This window comes from Anguilla rostrata, chromosome 7 (genome assembly GCF_018555375.3).
Source record: "Anguilla rostrata isolate EN2019 chromosome 7, ASM1855537v3, whole genome shotgun sequence".
NCBI lineage: Eukaryota > Metazoa > Chordata > Actinopteri > Anguilliformes > Anguillidae > Anguilla > Anguilla rostrata.
The window spans coordinates 24,286,974-24,305,925 of NC_057939.1; the positions used below are offsets into that span (position 1 = coordinate 24,286,974).

The 18,952-nt window shown below is 45.1% G+C and overlaps 1 protein-coding gene across 1 annotated transcript in view; it reads right to left on the bottom strand.

The window, feature by feature from the left end:
- arap2 (ArfGAP with RhoGAP domain, ankyrin repeat and PH domain 2) overlaps window positions 1-18,952 on the bottom strand; it is a 132,271-nt gene that overhangs the window by 96,289 nt on the left and 17,030 nt on the right. The window contains exons 4-8 of the mRNA XM_064343836.1: window positions 16,772-16,848; window positions 13,043-13,107; window positions 11,608-11,937; window positions 10,097-10,166; window positions 2,515-2,635 (exon numbers count right to left, since the gene is read on the bottom strand). Of these exons, the coding sequence (XP_064199906.1) occupies window positions 2,515-2,635; window positions 10,097-10,166; window positions 11,608-11,937; window positions 13,043-13,107; window positions 16,772-16,848 (663 nt within the window). The remainder of the gene's footprint in view (window positions 1-2,514; window positions 2,636-10,096; window positions 10,167-11,607; window positions 11,938-13,042; window positions 13,108-16,771; window positions 16,849-18,952) is intronic.

An 18,952-nucleotide genomic window follows, 5' to 3' on the forward strand; every position in this document is an offset into this window, starting at 1 on the left:
TCTGTAAAACACCTGTATGGTCCCTATAAAACACCAGTATGGTGTCTGTAAAACACCAGTATGGTGTCTGTAAAACACCTGTATGGTCTCTGTAAAACATCTGTATGGTCTCTGTAAAACACCAGTCTGGTCCCTGTAAAACACCAGTATGGTCTGTAAATCACCTGTATGGTCTCTGTAAAACACCTGCATGGTCCCTGTAAAACACCTGTATGGTCTCTGTAAAACACCAGTATGGTCCCTGAAAAACACCAGTATGGTCTCTGTAAAACACCTGCATGGTCTCTGTAAAACACCTGCATGGTCTCTGTAAAACACCTGTATGGTCTCTGTAAAACACCTGTATGGTCTCTGTAAAACATCTGTATTATGTCTCCTTGAAAAAGCCTGACCAGACATCCTCTTTTCTCCAGATATTTCTACATTTGGGGACGAAAAATTCCCAACCAGACAGGACTTCTAAATTCCTAAAACTGTCCGGTTAGGTTTTGCTCATTCCATAAACTGTATATAGACAAATAGCCTATAGTGTTATGTTCATAATGGCACCTGGCCCGGTCCTCTGTTTTTTAAATCCAATATATGGTCACCCTACCATAAAATCGGAATAAGACTGTGCAAAATACATGTAATACAACTGACTAAAAGATGTCTGTAAGTTCTATGGACAGGTGAATCTGGCTCCCAGTTATTTGTAGTTTGCAGAGATACAGCATCGTAAAGGTCTAACTAGTTTCTAGTTCAAATGCATTTAACTATTGAACTATTGGGCAGGTGGGATCAGCTCTTCTGGTCAAAAATACACATAATCAGCACAACTACAAATTACTGCAGCTGCAAAGATAAACAGACTTTGCTGAAAATAGAAGTAAAGGGTAGAATACTCATGGAAAAAATGATATGAAGATCTAATACCTTTATCTGTTTTGAAGAACAACATCAAGCATAACAGCCATTAGAATGAAAATCAGAGCCAATATTTGTCAGGGGAAACATGAAATGGCAGGGCTACACTTTCATTAGGGTCTTCTGAATGTGAGAAAAAAAAATGACTGCATTTGTAGATTTCAAAGACCAAAACACGTTAATTTCTAATCTCAAACGCGCTTTTCCTCTCTATGCAAGATTGAATACTTTTTTTTTTTGTTTGTTTTACAAAGTCACGTATATTATACATTGCTTGACATTAACAGTGGATCCTTACTGTGGCTTAAGCACATGTAAGGTATACACTTCGCAGCATTTTAATCATATAAAACAGTTTGATCTTCCGTAATGTTATAATGACAGTGTTATGTTGGGAACAAACAGAAATTGAAAAAATGAAACCTTGAGAAAACCTATTACTGGCAGTCTAAACGGCCACTGGTGCTGGCGCCGTTCTTTAATACACTGCTGTAAAGGAACTGCTGAAGTCTAAACACAGCATATCACTTGAGAGGGGAGTTTAATTTAAGTACTGTTGTACATTGTCCTTTGCAGCTCAGTTATTGGTAATGGTACCGAAAATTGAAAATGTAATATGTTGCTCCATACAGTAGGTGTGACCAACCCTGGTGCTGCAGGCCTGCTGGTTTTTGCTTCTACTCAGTGCTTAATTAATTAAATCAGTTGCTGCTACTGTTATTGATGATGAGTGTTCCTTTCTGCATCCATTTCCCAGAATGCATTTACTCAATCTTAGCTTGTTAGCACAGAACAACTGCACTTCCAAAAAGGATAAACATCCAATTTCCACAAAATTAGTCTGGATGATATCTGTACCACCCATAATCCACAGAAAATAGGAAATATAGAGCAATTAATTGTAGCCTGTTTTATACGCTTAAGGAATATTGTTTTAAATGGGCTCATTTTCTTGGCCATTAAAACAATATAAGGGCTTTCTCTGGGCCTATGTCACTGCCAGCTTCTGTAAAGCAGGAGCAGAACACTCCGATGTAAAATACACAGGGAAGTTAGGCTTTAAGCAAGTGGGTTCATTTCAGAAAAGACCAAAGTCAAGTTGATGTGCAAGAAAGTGAGCGAATGAGATACTCGGTTAAGTCCATTATAGTAAATGAAGGACAAAGTGGCCGGGCGAATAAAACCAAACAAGGCCATTACAGCGAGCCAAACGGGACACAAACACCATTTAAGGAGACCGCGTTTTTGGAAACCATCTCGGTTACGGTGCCTGGCACGCTTCGTTTGGGGATGGGTTACTCCACGGGCGAACTCAACGCCACTGTGCCTCCGCCTCCTGACCCCCAACAGCAAGAATGACACGGAGCTTGTGGGACTCGTTAAAGAAGCTGGTCCATGTCATCCAACTGAGGAGGATGATGTTTGCACAGAGTCAATTCCTTCATCCCCCTTACTGACAACACATTGAAAGGAGAGAGAGAGAGAGAGAGAGAGAGAGAGAGAGAGAGAGACAGACAGAGAGATGCTCGCACGTCCTGGCCAGCCCACATTCGGCATTCACAGGGGAGAGTGGAAGAAACGGCGAAGGTGGGAAGAAGATTCCTTTACCTTCCTTTTCAACCCGAAAAACAAAGGTCCTCTGGGATGTCACGACTTCAAACTTGTTGTCCCCCAAGCCTCGAACCCTGGTCACCAACGAGATGGGAACGAGTCCTTTGGAGTACATTTCCTGCAACACAGAGAAATCGGCATGTCGTAAAACAGGCAAAAGCAGCAAGCAAACACACAAGCCCATGCATGTACACACTCAAACACACGCGCACACACGTGAATGCCACACACGCATCCAGACACACTCACACACACACACACACACACACAAACGCACGGTGAATGTTAACGTATGCCACGCGGGGCCTCCCATATATACAGGCAGCTGGGAAACATGCATTCCTAGGCCGGGCCCAGAAGACTTGCCAGGACACTGGGGACTCCACTTCATCTGAATATCCCCTTTAAAAATCCCTGCACCCCAAATAAGATGCACGGATACAGGGTAGGGCTGCCACACAGATCTGTGTTTCTGTCATAACATCACAAACAACACCAACTGCACCAGCGTAAAACGAGAACACGTTCCCAGCCATACGAATGGCCAGCCCTTACACAAACATACTGCAATATATTATAAATATGTGCACTTTTTTGAAAAGAACCATATTTCACAGCAGTGTACGTTCTATATTGCAATCTCAGAATATGTCCAAAAACAGAGAATATGTCCAAAAACAACTAATATACAGTTACTGATGACAGAGGTATGACAAACAGTTTCTGAAGATAAAAAATAATGTATATATTTGCCCATTTGTTGTGAAGTGTGGCAATATCTCGACAATATAAGGGAGAGTACATTGCGATACACATTAGCTTAGCCACCAGCTTTATTCAGGCCAAGTAGCATGGCTAACATTGTTGGATTGGATCTGCACAGCTGGAAATTTGCTGAAGCAGTCCCAGCAAAGTACCTTAATCTCAAGGTAGTCAGGGTACAGTATCAGCACCCTTGTCTGGTTTCGCACCTGCGATAAACTGATTACCTGCCATGGTCCATAACCGCCATGAAAAACTCCACTGCACTGCAAGACTTGAATAAGTGCTTATGATTCATAGAAACTATATATGAAAAACCTTCAAGTAAAGTAAAACTTTTCTTATTTATTTCTGTCTCCTTGCCAGCGAAGTTCTAGTTACAGTGGAAGAATTCAGAACAAAATAAACCGATCTTCTCAATTGTCAACCGTTGTAAAATAAAAGGTTATATTTGGTAACTCTATTACTTATCTGAATAATACCATTTTCAGTGTAAAGCTTAACGCTGTGCAGCTTTACTGGTGAGATTGACCTGATTCTGATTTCCCTGGAAAGAGACCTCCCTGGCTCACTGGGAGGATGTACTGAGAGGAAAAGGAGAGGGAGATTCATCCCCTTTGTCTTTTAATTAAGATAATGACCTTGACCTTGTGTGGACAGTGCTTTCTTATAACCTTTTGGCCCAAAACTTACTGGAGCACAGACTATCGGGGAGAGAGCAAGAGACAGAGAGAGAGAGAGAGAAAGAGAGAGAGAGACAGAGAGAGAAAGAGAGAGACTACGAAGAGAAATAAAGAGCAGATAAAAAAAGCTATAAGAGAGTGAGATAGATGGGAAGAAAAGGTAGAGAAAAAGAAAGGAGACAGAAAGAAAAACGGGAGAGTCGGAGAGATAGAGTGAAAAGAGAAACGAGAGGGAGAGAGCAAACAGGGAGACGGAGAGCGCTGCGGAGGGAAGAGACTGAGGGGTCAAAGGAAGCGCTATCCTCCCAAATTAAGGCTGGATGTTAACAATCGCAGGAACAGCTAACCCTAATTACTGAAGCAGAGCATGTGCCGTGCACCCAGGGAATTTGCAATCTCACCAATTTAGTGCTGCAGCGCTGCACTGATAGGGCTGTGAACTTCCGCGCATTTTAATAAGCTGCTCTAAATTCGGGGGGGGTTGGGGGGGGTAGAGGAGGGTGGAGGGGGGGGGGGGTGCGGATGGCTCTATCAGATGCTAAGTGCCGATAATTATGCATTATCTGGGTTATGTTTAATTAATTGTTTTTCATTTATATTTTTGGTAACAAAGGACTTCTTAATCAGGAACGCAGCTGTAAATACAATATGGTCTAGAGATGTGCAACAGAATCATTAAGATCCGATAACCGCCAGACTCCTCCACACGCCCAGCCGAATGCCTAACCGTACACAGGCTGTAAGAGCCATACGAGAGATAAGCTAAGAGGCTAATTGCTAGGATGTGCAGCCCTCCATATCTTTGTGCTGAGATTATGGACATGTCTGAGGCTAAGTGCGTCTAGTTCCTGCTCTTCTCTTTCTCTCCCTCTCTCTTCTCCCTTCTACGTTTGGAGGTACTGATGTGATGGGCCGCCATGGATCTCTGCCTGCATGCCTGAGTCTCTCTCTCTCTCTCTCTCTCTATCTCTCTCTCTCTCTCCATCTCTATTGCTCGATTCAAGGATTCAAACTTGGGTGGTTATAGTGTTGCAAAACCATTTTAGGAAATTAAAATATAAGACCCGACACCATGTGTGTGTGCATGTGTGTCTACACCTCTCTGTGTATAAATATATTTATATACTTCAGGAGGCAATTTTCACGGTGAAGCTAAAAGCCTTCAGTAATAGAGATTATACCAGGGAAGAAGAGAAAAAAGCTGTTCTTTTGTGTACCAGCCACCACAGACCTGCCACGCAGCACTGCTTGGTGGAGGTATAGGGACACCCTCTGGCCACAGTTGGAACTGCATTTTTTTGTGTGTGTGCAAAATGTGTCAAGAATATCAGTACAGTCAATGAGGAAAAGGATAAAATGAAACTTAAAAAACAGCATTAATGACTTCCATATTAAGATGTACTTATTAACTCAAACGGCCTGTTGCAATTCCTAAAAGGTACAAATCATCCAAAATAACCAGAACTCCATAAAAAGGCTCAGTCAGTTTTCATTAACATTAACATCAATACAGTCACACAATCCTGTTCGCCTTATTTAGGAAGGCTGGCACAAGAAAAGGAAAGAAGCGAATGCCATTTGAAATTAAGAGGTCTTAAGAAGACAGAAAAGTTTCAGAAAGGCATGAAAAAGCGTTGGGTGTCTCAATGTCTCACAGGATACTCAAAGCTCCTAATGTGCGGGCATGGAAAAGCTAGGCTTTGGCTTCTATTTTGACCCCCCCCCCCACCCCACCCCACCCCACCAGCCCACCCTGCCCAACGCCCTGCAAGCCCCACCAAACTTCACAAACCCTCCAAGACTCTGCTTAACCCATTAAGGTGTAAGATCACAAATATGTGTTAGAATGTTCTTAACTGAACATAGTAATACCGATGAAACAAACACTACAAGCAATTTCAAAGCAGTGGAGTTCTAGAACACTGACTTAGAATGTTGAAAAAAACATTACAAAAAACCTACTCTTCAAAGGGTTAAGTGGAAGTGAAGTTTGAAGCGGAGGAGAGAGACATTGTTGAAATCAGAGCCAAGGTACAGAGGCCCCGCCCCCAATCTGAAGGTGACTTCAGCACGCCCAGAGCGAGCATCTGTCACGCCCACGGATGATGTCACCTGTTTTGATGTCACCATGGCACCACGACAATGAGCAATGACTGTTTCATTGTGGACTTTTCTTCAGATGCACCACGAGATAGAAGTAAAACTATGGTAGCCATTACACACAATTGCACTGGAGGTGAAACTGATAAATAAAATAGATCTAAAAATGTTGATCAAAGATGGTAAATGGAGCATATCTATATCTATATGTATATATATATATGTATATATTTTAACTCCTTATCACACAAACAGCAGTTGAGGTGAAAATTCACAAAGGATATAGTACAAAACTGTGCATGGTGAAAGAAGTATTCATACTGTTATTATATACTTATGTTCAAACATTTTTAATCCCCATTTATAAACATCTTTAATCCTCAAAGATTTTTTTATTTATTTTCCCACTTTGTGAAAGCCGATGCTTTGTAGGCCCATCTCAATGGGCTCTTTAAATCTGAGAAGGAGCAGGCCAGCGAGAGAGTCCTTAGTAGGGTTACTTAGTAGTGCTAATTGTTTGAATGTTGTTATTGAACATCATCAAGGTGGTTGTTTGCTGTTGTTTGTTGTTGTTGCTGCTGCTGCTGTTGTTGCTAGCGGTGGAGGTGTGGGTGCAACAGTCATGGAAATGAATCCAAGAAAAGTTAGAACTAGAACAGCACATGACTATGTTGACATACATCTATCTATCTCCCCTATATGGATCTAGTAGTATAGCATATCAATAATCACCACAGGGTTATGGTCTTCCATTGGGCGATACCGCATAATAATGCGTTAGCCTATGCCGAAGACGCTGTGCAACAATCAACTGCATCTGATCAAATATGCTCAGAGGCATGCTGGTGTATCGAGGGAAGTACTTGACGTCTCTCAGTCTCGTTTCTCTAAAGAGAGAATTGTACTGTGCCAACAAGTGCCACCTCCTATTAAATTCCATGACACGCGCCCTCTTTGTTTGCTTTCTCCTTCTGACTGGTAAAGAAGCAGACGTAATGACATCCTGCAGAGTAGTCTGAATTCCTCCATTATTGATGACTGACGAGTGCCTCTGGAATGGAATGTCGCTGAAGCGCCTTTGTACTATTAGAATGTTCCAGAATGTTTAAGCCAAGCAGAGGCCACACCGGGGACCACAATAAGGATATCGGCTGCCTCCAGTCACAGTCACAGGAGCATGGCATGCATTAAAGCGTCCTTTATAATACCAACGCAGCCCGCACGCGCCCTTCAAAATGCCAATGCAGATATAATACTGGCACTACACAGGTCCAGTACAGCGTGAAGAAACTAAACTAGGCTATGTATGCATTTGTATTGCTATACACTCAAATTAAAGATATATAATGATGCATTTACTGTACAATCATTTGGTTTCAATTTCGGGTGCCGTTTTTTATATAACAACTGCCTAGCGACAGTGTCCTGTTCCCAACAATCTGTGAAGAACACTATCAAGCTTCAGAGGAAGCAGGCGCATATTTGTTCATCTTAGCCTTCCTAGCCGCACACCGCACACTTCCCAGAACAACGCTATACAAACACTCAGAGAAATCCCTGCATGTCAGAGCGAGGGAAAATGCTCTTTATCATAATCTAAAATAATCAAAGCACATTTTTTTCCCTTTTTCTGCTGTTCTGTGTGAGTGTGTGTATCTGTGTGCATACATTTATTATCTCTCTCTCTCTCTCTCTCTCTCTCTCTCTCTCTCTCTCTCTCTCTCTCTCTCTCTCTCTCTCTCTCTCTCTCTCTCTCTCTCTCTCTCTCTCTCTCTCTCTCTCTCTCTCTCTCTCTCTCTCTCTCTCTCTCTCCCCTCTCTCTCTCTCTCTCTCTCTCTCTCTCTCTCTCTCTCTCTGTGTCGCTCAGCACCTCAGGCAACTCTTTTCTTTTCACATGACAAACACAAACCTCCCGCTCACCCTCAATCAAGGTTTCACGCTGGGAGAGCGTGTCCCGATAAATAAAAACCAAATTTTTAAAATAAGGAAGAGGGAGCTATAATTAGCCGGTGGTTAACGAGGGGGCGTCGGAGGAGAGCTCACGTCATTGATCGCAACGTCGCGCAACGCCGCAGAAGGGAAACGCTGGCAGAGGAAGTAGTCCAAAGGTCAAGTCACACTAGGCCAAAAACAAAAAAAAAAAACCAAAAAAAAAAGGTGCGTTTCACACATAAGTCACGCTGACACTCCCAGGGATGTAATCAGAAATAATGCACCAGTCAGGTTCACAGGCCATTCCAAACCACCCCCCCCCCACCACCCCACCCCACCTACTTTCATTCACTTAATGTCACACAGTCACACAGGCGGTTTCGCGGCCTATGAGAAGCACTTCCCTTAAAACCCCAGCAGTGGCAGATAAGCTACGGTATCAATCGCGAGGAGGCTCGCATTTAAGGCATTAAAATGGGCCGCCGCCGCCACCTCCGCGTTGCCCCAAAGTACCGTGGGTAATGAGAAGAGGGCCCGGCGACGCCCAGGGCGGGATGGAAGACGCGGATAATTTCTGAGCCGTCGGGGCCCTCTCATCCCCCACTCCAAATCGCAAAATGGATCTCAGGCCCCCCCACGCTGGAAAGCAAGCGCTTCTCCGGCGCGCTCGAGTCCGCGCGCTTCCAAACCAGCGTGAGCGAACGGAAGCGAACGGAAAATGACAGGCCTCCCGCAGAAGCGACGCAGCGTGGGCCCGGCAGCCGCCGCGACGAAGCGAACGCCGGGGAGCCGTATTAAGCCAAATCCCGCGCGGCGCTCTCGAATGGCATCAGTCGGTAAAGACGCCGGGGCCCCCGCGGTCGCGGGTTGGATCTCTGGCTGAGTCATTATCCGACTGCGCCCAGGGGACCGAAGCCTTCGGAACCCCGCTGGCCTCCTCGCACCCAGGGTTAAATGGGTTTGAATCAGCCATGTTTCTGTTTGTTGCCGTTGCTCTTACCGCCTCCCTGCACCACCCCACCCCCCACCCCCCACACCCAAATCCAAAGACCAGCTATCCACCCAGCCACTGTCACTGACATACACACCACTCCTTCAACTGCCGTTTGCTCCCTTGAGAGACACACCTGCCCACCAATCGGTGGCAACTCCCCAACGAGGCACGGCACTCATCCAACCAGTCCTAGCTCGCTCTCTCAATCAGGTATAACTCTCCTGTAGTACTGTGTCCTCCAGTGGCTAAATTAGCCTCTGCCTTGTCAGTGTCTGTAGGGCCAGTGTTGTGGCCACGGGGGGGTCCAGACAAGACTCGATAGGCCGAAATCAGGGAGAAATATAGTAGGAAAAAAAATACTATATCTAAAATCTACTAAATCTACTATATCTAAAAAAATACACTGTGTTTAAAAAAACAAAACAATTCCCCTCATAAGAAACGGGCAGCTTCACCGGCCTGTTAATGCACGTTGTGGACTGCAGCCCGCAAGCTCGGGCGGACCACGGCCATCGCCGCGAGTCTGTCTCTTACGGGAGGAGCCACTGTACGGCTGAGCGCAGCTTTAACCTTCACGCCGAGCGGGGAGCGCAGCCGGTCGAAGGAGGGGTGCGAAAGGGAGGAGGCAGATCTGCTGAGGGAGGCAGGAAAAAAAGGGCCGTCCTACTGCGCCGGCGTTTCGCCCGAGCTGGGGAACGGCCGAGCCGGCGGCGGCCGCGTCACCCGTCCCGGCGCAGAACAATGTCACGGCGCCCTCCCTCCTGATCGCGCGTTTATGTAATTCAGCAGGGGGACTGAAAAAAAACACCTTTTTTTTCCTTCAGCTTTCCAGTGTCTAGAACCGGGCACGCGTGACCCAGAAACACGGCTTAAATCGTGTGCCTGCTTGTGCGAGAGAGAGAGAGAGAGGGTGTGTGAGTGAGCGAGAGAAAGAGACAGAGAGGGGGAGAGAGAGAGTGATAGAGAGAGAGAGAGCCTGTGTAAGACAGAGAGTGAGAAAGTGTGTGTGAGGGCATCAGCATGAGAGTAAGTGAGTGTGCGCATGTGTGTATGAGAGAGAGAGTGTGCGAGGGTGTCTGTGCGTGTGTGTACATTGTCCACCACTTACCTTATCGTTATTGTAGTAGGAGAGATTTTCTCCTTCTAATTTTACCCATCTCTTCTGATAAACGCAGTTTCTGTAAAGGAGAGATTTAGTTGTGATTACATTCTGTGTTATGCGAGTCTTGCATTACAACAAGAAGTCTATAATTACAGTAACAATGGCCTATTCCTCAAACCAAACTTCTTAAAGTAAAGAGAAACAACATCTCACACATAGCTATTGATTCAGCATTACCCATTTCAGACAAAGTAGGAGATTATCATTTAAGATTTCCTCATTATCAGGTTATTATGAACACAAGACAAAAATATCAAAGAGGACAGGACAAAAGAAAGGTTACAGAATAAAAAGCATCACTCCACAGGGCCTTCCCTTGTTTAATGTTAAAGAAGGAAAAGTATCCAAAGTGTCTATGTATGTGCACGTGTGTGTATGTGTGTGTACGTGCGTGTGTGTCTGTGTCTGTGTGTGTGTGTGTGTGTGTGTGTGTGTGTGTGCGTGTGTGCGTCGGTATGTGCATGTGTGTGTGCCTGCACGTGTGTGTGTGTGTGTGTGTTAGTGCACATGTGAGCGTGCGTGCATGTACGTGTGTGTGTGTGTGTTGTTGGGGCAGTTGGCTTGCTGCTACCAACCGCGTCCACAGGTGGCGGATAGTGGGAGTTCCTTCAGATATGGAGGACAGCTACGAGCTAAGCAGGTTTTACCGGACGAATAAGTAGTCGCGGACCAAAATCAGCGGCGGTTAATCAGGTGTGGAGGGACTAGCTGAGTGGCTCTTCTAGCTCCCAGTAAAACTCCACGTGTACCCTATGATTCCCCTTGACATGGCGAGTCCAGGCCGCCATCAAATAAGCCTGCAGCCATCCACCTTCCCTGTGGACCTTTCCGGTGGACAGGACCGTGTCGGGGAGCACACGAGAGGCAGGGTCGACAAACCGAGAGCTGGCAGCCCCCTGCAACTTCACCCACCAGAAGGTCGTCTGGAGTCATCTCTTGCCACCGGAATATTGATGGTGTGAAGCCAAGATGTGGCTAATCCATTCTTTGCGCAAGCTATCACTTCCACTGGCCCCCAAGGAAGTGACGTTATCTTAAGTAACGATGGACAGCCGCAAGCAAGCAAGCAAGCAAGTGTGTGTGTGTGTGCATGCACGCGAATGTACGCACGTTTGTGTGTGAGTGTATGTGTGCGTTTCACAGAAAGGAACACAGGAAGAGACGCACAGGAAGGTAAGCCCACACAACAGCACTTGGCTCTGGCGGGTGAGAGATGTGGGCAGCACTAATATCCTGGAGCTCTGTGAGACACACACACACACACACACACGCGCACACACAGATTACCTCCTCACTACACTCAGACCATCTACTGCAAATCAACTAGAGGATATGATTAAATACCTACGGTGTTTTCCTTTCAGCAAATACCAAAACAAGCGCCCGGCAGTTAACTTTAATGGCGTGGTAAGGGGGGCCGCTGGCTTTATCGTTCAGCGGATCGAGTCGGCCCTTACCCCTGAGGCGACAGCTTATCCAGCCAGCCCTCCTTCAGGACGGCCTTGGAGTAGTCGTAGAAGCAGGCGTACGGAGAGATGGAGTGAGCGTCGGCCGGGGCGGACTGGGCGTGCTGCACCAGGGAGTAGGGCTCGCTGAAAGACTCGGGTCCCGGGCCGGGGGCCGGCGAAGCGGCTGCATTCTTCCGCTCCTCCCTCATTCTTTTCAGAGCGCTGTTGCACTCCTCCACGGTGGAGTACTCGTCCTCCGGGAGATCCTGCGCTCCCGCGCTCGGGGCCTCCGCGCGGCGCGCGGCCCCGTTCCCCGAACCCCTCGTTTTGTACTTCTTCCTGTTTGGGAGGTGAGGGGGTTGGGGAGAGGGAGGTCACTGTCATCGTCCGTGCTCTCTGGCTGTTCTAGCCGTGGGAGATTAAAGCATCGCACCCCCCCCCCCTTGTCACTCAAGGTAACATTTAACAATGGTGGTGAGCTGGAACTGAACAGGCTCTGACAGAATGTCACGACTCAAAGAGGCTATGACATCACGTCATGATGAGAAAGACGCTCTGACATAATGTCACAACATGAATGGGGCTAAGACATGGTGTAGTGACATGAGAGGCCTTGCTCGGAATGTATTGTACGGTGGTTTTTAGTTTAACGGTAATATAGCATTTTACAATGCATGTAATCTGGGTGAAAACACCACTGTGAAAGCATAGGCTCTTGATCATGACCAGGCTTAACCTTATATAGGCTATATGACTCTTAAATACAGGCTGTGGTCTAGGGGTTCTCAATCCACATCCGGAGTAGCACACCGGAGTAGCACAGCAGTTAAAGCATTGGATCGCGCAGCTAACTCAGGTCACCTGACTTCTTGAGTCGGAATCGGTTGCTGACCTCAAACCTTAAAGCGAAAACCAAACCAACAGACTGCGTGGCGCTCCAGGCCCAGAACTGAGGACCACTGCTATAGACTATATGCAGAGACACTGGAAAGTTGCCATAATAACCCACCCAGCAAACAATACACCTCCCTCTAGCAGTAGTGCAGTCGGCGCTACAGCTATCCTCTACAGACGGATTAGGAGACACTGGTGACCATCAGACTGCAAAATAGTTGGTGAATGGTCCCGCTATCAGTAGACCGTGACAGGGCAATTTTCAAAATGGCGGCGGACCAACAGCTGGCAACACAGCAGTCTGCTGCTGGCTTTGGATATGGCCTAGATGGACTGAACGGGCCATTCTTAAATAACATGTTCATGAATAATTATTATAATATCATAATTCTTATAACATCAAATGTCTTTGTACAGTACAGATGAGTTACTGGGTTTGCTTCCCTTTTAATATATTCCAGGTTTGTCTGCCATTAAAGAATCTGACAATGTACCTTTTCACGTACTTGCAGGTCTGAATGACAAAATAAAAACAAAAGTTTCACTTTACCGTAATTTCTTGTGCTGTATCTTGTCGGAGATTTTATTCTTAAGCAGTTCCTTTGTGCCAAAATCCTGAAACGGTCAGAGGGAGAGAGAGTCATTGCTCAGCTTCGTGGAATCAGCCACTTGTTGAAGCAAACAGCCATTTTCCAGATCTCTAGATTTGTACACATAATACCAGTGCTTTTTTTAGATTAAAGGAGAATTTTATGAAGGACCTTGTACTCAGATGTCTAGCCATTTAGCAAGACCAACAGTCTGAATTTCTGCATTCCATAAATCCATCCATCAGATAAAAATGCTTAAAAAACATAATAAACAATTTATGTGTAATATTTATATTTCACTCGCTACACATAACTAATGTTGCAAGCTACAACTTAGTATTAAGTTGCGGTAGAGTGCATTAGCAGTAATAATTGCACAGTGCAGAAGAGAAATCTGGGTCTGCTGTGTAATAGTTCATTTGACATCTTTGTGTTGCTAATTTAACATATATTAATATGGCCCTCGTAAATCGGCAAACAAGTCTGGACAAAGGGCTTTGATGCGAGCCTGAGGTGTGTTGCATTTCAGCAATCTCAGTCCGCCTCGCGCTCCGCTAATTTCGAATGCTAAGAGAAGCCTGCACGCAGGCCCTGATTCATGGAGACACGGCTTTAGGGGGAAAAAAACCATCACTAGGCTCAGATCTTAGAATTAGCCAGAGTACTAAGCAGCACACCGACTTTGCCAGAGCATAGGTGGGTTCCTGGGGGAACATGCATTGTAGGCTGGGGGTGTTCCTTCTCTAACCCTGGCATTGCATTTTAAGGTTGTACCACAGATATCACGAGCTAACCAGATGGTCAGCTTCATGCTTTTGTCATTGAAGGTTCTGTCAACCACATTCTACTTTGTTGCGTTGCCTGAAAATTTACCGAGGTGTGACAAAGCGTATTACAGTTGTAATGGATGTTCAGAAGCACCAGACACTCCTGTTTACCATCCGGAAAACCTCCTGCCGTTAAGAGAAGAAGAGGACAGAAAGGAAGACAGGAGCAGAATTAGCCTGTAATATCTCTGGCTATACTCCGAAAGATGGAAAACTGCCCTTCTGCGGGTTCTTACAGTTCATATGGGTTCCTGCTGTGGAGAATCTGCTCACTAAGCACTGCATGTTAGAACCTGTAAGGTACATAACGCCTCATTACAGAACATTGTGAAGCAATATCTGTCCCTCCCAACACCACTTTAGGGCACGATATTGATTCACAATTGAATCAGCATGTGCAATTAGACAAGCACTAGATCCAAGTGTTAATTCAAGCCATGGTGTACATGTGTGTGTGTGCCTGCGTGTGTGTGTGTGTGTGTGTGTGTATGTGCGTGTCTGCGTGCGTGAATGAGTGCACGTGTGTGTGTGTGTGTGTGTGTGTGTGTGTGTGTGTGTGTATGTGTGCGTGAATGAGTGCACGTGTGTGTGTGTGCTTGTGTGCGTCTCTGTGTATATGCCTGTGCACATGTGTGCATATCTGTGTTTGTATAAGCGTGTGTGCATGTGTGTATGTGTGTGTGTGTTCCTGTGTTTGTGTGTGCACATGTGTGTGTGTTTGTGTGAACATGCGTGAGTGTGAGTGTGTGTGTATGCATGTATGTGTGTGTGTGTGTGTGTGTTTGCGCATACATTCGTTGGTGTGAGTGGGCATAACAGCCATTACCCTTGACATCAACCCTACGGTGCGCTTTGTAATCACTAAACGGTCTAAGGAATTGTTGCCAATCAGAATGCTCTGATTATCTTTGGACTGCAAAGACATTGTAACAGGACATGCTGCGGCCCTCAAATTGATATTCTTGAGCACAAGCGGATGTATTCAGTGCTCCTGGCAGCCATTCCGTGACAATATTGGCACTGTGATGCAGAATGTACAACACGGTGTACATTTAAAGCAGGAAGGATTCTAACTCCTTTCAGCAAATTCCCAGATTAGCCAATAACGTGTAAAACAAAATGAGGAAGGCATTAGAAAGGCAGGAAGTGTTCATCCGTGCATTGTGTATGTATTGTAACAATGAGTTTGAAAATGGCTATGGCTTTCTGATTTTTACAAGAATTTGTACTAATTTCCTGTTTTGTTTTTTTCCGCTTGTCTTCTGTAATCTTTATTGTCAATAATTTGCTTTTATATTATCTGCAACCAGGTTATATGTGCTGCAGCCTGTCTTGGCCAGTACACTCTTGAAAAAGATATTTATATCCCACTGAGGTTTTCCTGGTTACATAAAGATTTATTATTATTATTATTATTATCATTATTATTATTATTATTATTATTATTGTTGTTGTTGTTGTTGTTGTTGTTGTTGTTACTGTTGTTATTCTTATTCTTATTATTATTATTATCATTAATAATAATAAGAAGAAGAACAACAACAACAACAACAACAACAACAACAAAATGACTGTAAAATCAATGGCTATTTCCTGTACACCACAGTTAGGGGTTCAACTCAGGGCATGAAATTCAACTGATTGATAGAAAAGTTTTTACAGGACGTTATGCATTTTTTTCAGTTCATTGTCTGAAATGAATTCAAATCAAAGTGGCCCCAAACAGGGATGTGATGGTATAGTGGTATGACGGTATACCGTAAAATTCAAATATGAAATAGTACTATCATAAACGTAACGTAATACCGTAATAGTAAATCACGTGACAAAAGCTATTTTCATGCGGGGACATTTTTTTTTTCAACCATTACCCTAATAAAATATATAAATAACCCATATTAAATAATATGATACTGGACCTGGGGTGTCTGCTAGTGTCATTTAATGCCACCACCTTTTTGGCAGTGTTTCAGACCGTAGTCAGGAACAGCAGGGAGACATCGCCGCTAATTTAGCCAACTTGGTAACTTTCTGTTCATTAATCATGCAGCATTAAGTGGAAACCGGACGGCGAGGATCCAATCAAGCAGTAGTATTTATTCGGCGCAATATATATTCCACAGCAACTTTTCAATTAATCAAAACAACAATTGGAACAAAAATTTAAACCGTCGTTATCAATGGAAAACTTGCCTCCCGTTTCAATGACCTAGATCAAGCTGGCAGCAGTATGCAAATGAGATAGCCAGTATCAAATAAAAAAACACAACAAATCCCACAACCTGAAGTGGCAGGGCACATATTTCTAACAGTTGTTCTTGCGTTGTTTTGTTTACAACGTGACTGCCCAGGTCTAGACGACTCCCTCGCTTTTCCCAACCCTGTAGGTAGCCATTGTTAGCTTGCTAGCTGTTGTACAGTTACACGGCATCTACGTTTTTTTTTTTTGTTTGTTTTTTTGTGGTTGGGAGCAAAGGTGACCTTCTCTTTACCCCTCGAAGGGACTTCCTCTTTGGCATTTGGTGTCTGGTTTCCAGTGAAATCGAGAGTATATAGAGAAGCGCCTTGCCTGAGCAGGCAGTAACTAGTTTCAAGACTGAATTTGTCGATGATCTGCATTACTGACTACTCTCTTTCATTTGCAGTCATGTTTCAGCCTCTTTTTTACTTTTTTAAAGATTTAAACTGCATCTTTAAAAAAGTACTGCAGGAACACAAATCTGAAAATGAACAACACCAATTATTACTAAATCTTCGAAGTAATAAATGATAAAGAATAAATATCCAGTTGAAAATATATTTTGCCTACAACTGAACAACTGAGGCAAACAAGTACATATTTGTTTTGACACTCACACTTACCAATATGCTTTCTGGGTTGTTATACAGAAACGTTTCCCCATAAGGACAGATGGGAGATAGAGTTCTTACCAGTGGAGCTGCAAGTGAAAAAGATGTTATCATTCTAGGAGCACTTCCTCGTTCATGAAATAAAATGTTTTCTGGCAAACTTATTACAATAGCAGCATGTGCATTCAGTTTCTGCCAGTGCTGTTACCCCAGAGTCTCTCTCGCTCTCTCTCACATACACAAGAACAGAGCCTCAGGCATACACCTAGTGATGTTCCACACTCTTATGAGACTTTTTTTTATTGTCCACTGGGAGACAAAGTCCTTGTAACGGTAGACTGACAGACGATAGCTTTCACCAAGGACATTCTTGGAGAGCGTCCACTGGGACTTAATCACAAAAGGAAGGCCACCAAACGTTCCAGACACCATTAGTTTGGAGACCCGCGGTGACCCAGCGTAGTCGTTCGCTGTCATGTTGAAAAATGAGATCTCATCTCGTGGGGACCAAGGTGAAGACCGCCCAGTCCCGCCCCGCCATAGATCTAGAGCGGAGGAGATCGGGCATTCCAAGCCATACCTGGCTCTTAGCTGAACTCACACCGTCTTTAAAAACCCTGACAGAAGCTGGTTTAATCATCAGGGTTCCTAGCTTTTGGGAGTCTTTCAGGACTGATTGGGACTTTTAAACAGGAATTGGACATTACGCCACATTTATCAGATGATGCCATCCGAAGCAACGCACAATATAAGAGAGCATAACTGCATTTATTTGATTTATATCTCAATAGTTCCAGAACTGGGCAACAACATGCCCAGATCAGCAAGTGTATAAGGAGCATCATTAAAGTGCAAGTGCAAATGAATGCTAAGCAGGACCTACAAACCATGAGTACATCCCGATTATACACCACAATAATATAAACAGTAACATAAACCGCATAAATCATAAAAAAATCATCAATAACATGAATCAATACAAAACTGAAAATGCTAAAGAGTGGGGATTTGGAGGGGGGGGGGGGGGCATCATGTGGTCTTAAGAGATGGGACATGGGTCTGTGTGGGAAGATGACCAGACCGTCAGACAGACTGCTGCACGGTCTGATCTACTGTTTGACGTCTATGGTGGTATTAACACGGCCCTTCACATCACACCACCCTGCTGTGCGCTAGATTCGCACGGCGCCATGTTTCTCATTTGCTCTGGCCCAGTCTATCAGCGACCTCTGCGCCACGCAAGATCTCGTCTGACAGCATACTGAGGACGCATCGCCTAAGCCGCTGTCTCTCTCCCTCTCTCCCGCTCGCAGACTCCCTTTCTTTATCTTTCACTCCCTATCTTGCTTTCTCCTTCCCTCGCTCCCTCTATTGCTCTGATTCCCTCACTCCCTCTCTCGCTTTTTTTCTTTTTCTTGGTCCCTCTATTGCTCTCACTCCCTCTTTCTCCCTCCCGATCCCTCTCTTTCTCTTCCTCTCTTTTTCTCTTGCTCCCTCGCTCACTATCTCTATCGCTCCTTCCATCTCTCTTGCTCTCTCTCCCTCTCTCTCTCTCTCTCTCTTTCTCTGTCCCTCTCTCTCTCTCTTACCCTCCCTCTCTCCATACTCGCCTTCAGTCTGTGTCAGTAATGGGGTAAGTGGAAAGACGCGCAGGCGGATGGACAGAGCCGCGGAGAGGGGGGGAAGACGGCCGGGCCGACAGGTCTTTCAGCGCTGAGAGAGTGTTTAACATACTGCGAGAGACACCAACAGGCAGGCGCCAGGGGACCCTCTCTGGATCAGGGACATCAATCACATCATGCTGTCAAGAACATCAGGCACGTCACAGACAGAGGGAGAAAGAGGGAAAGAGAGAGAGAGAGAGAGAGAGAGAGAGAAAGAGAGAGAGATCTCCACACACGCAGTCGCCTGTCTGAGGACCGAATTTATTCAATTCCCACTCCCAGGCCAGAGACAACGGTGGACTGACAGCGCCACACAAACACATTCTCCTCCAAATGATTTCTGAAGGGAGTGTCTTCTTCTTCAGGCATTCATATAGACTTTTACAGCAGGATTGAGACCGCACTGGGGGGGGGGACACTTGGGGGAGGGGGGAGCAGGCATCAACTCTGTCATCTATAAAGCGCCTAACAAACAAAGTTAAACAACTTTCGGAGTTGGGAGTTTGCTAGGAACTCTCTGCATGCGTAA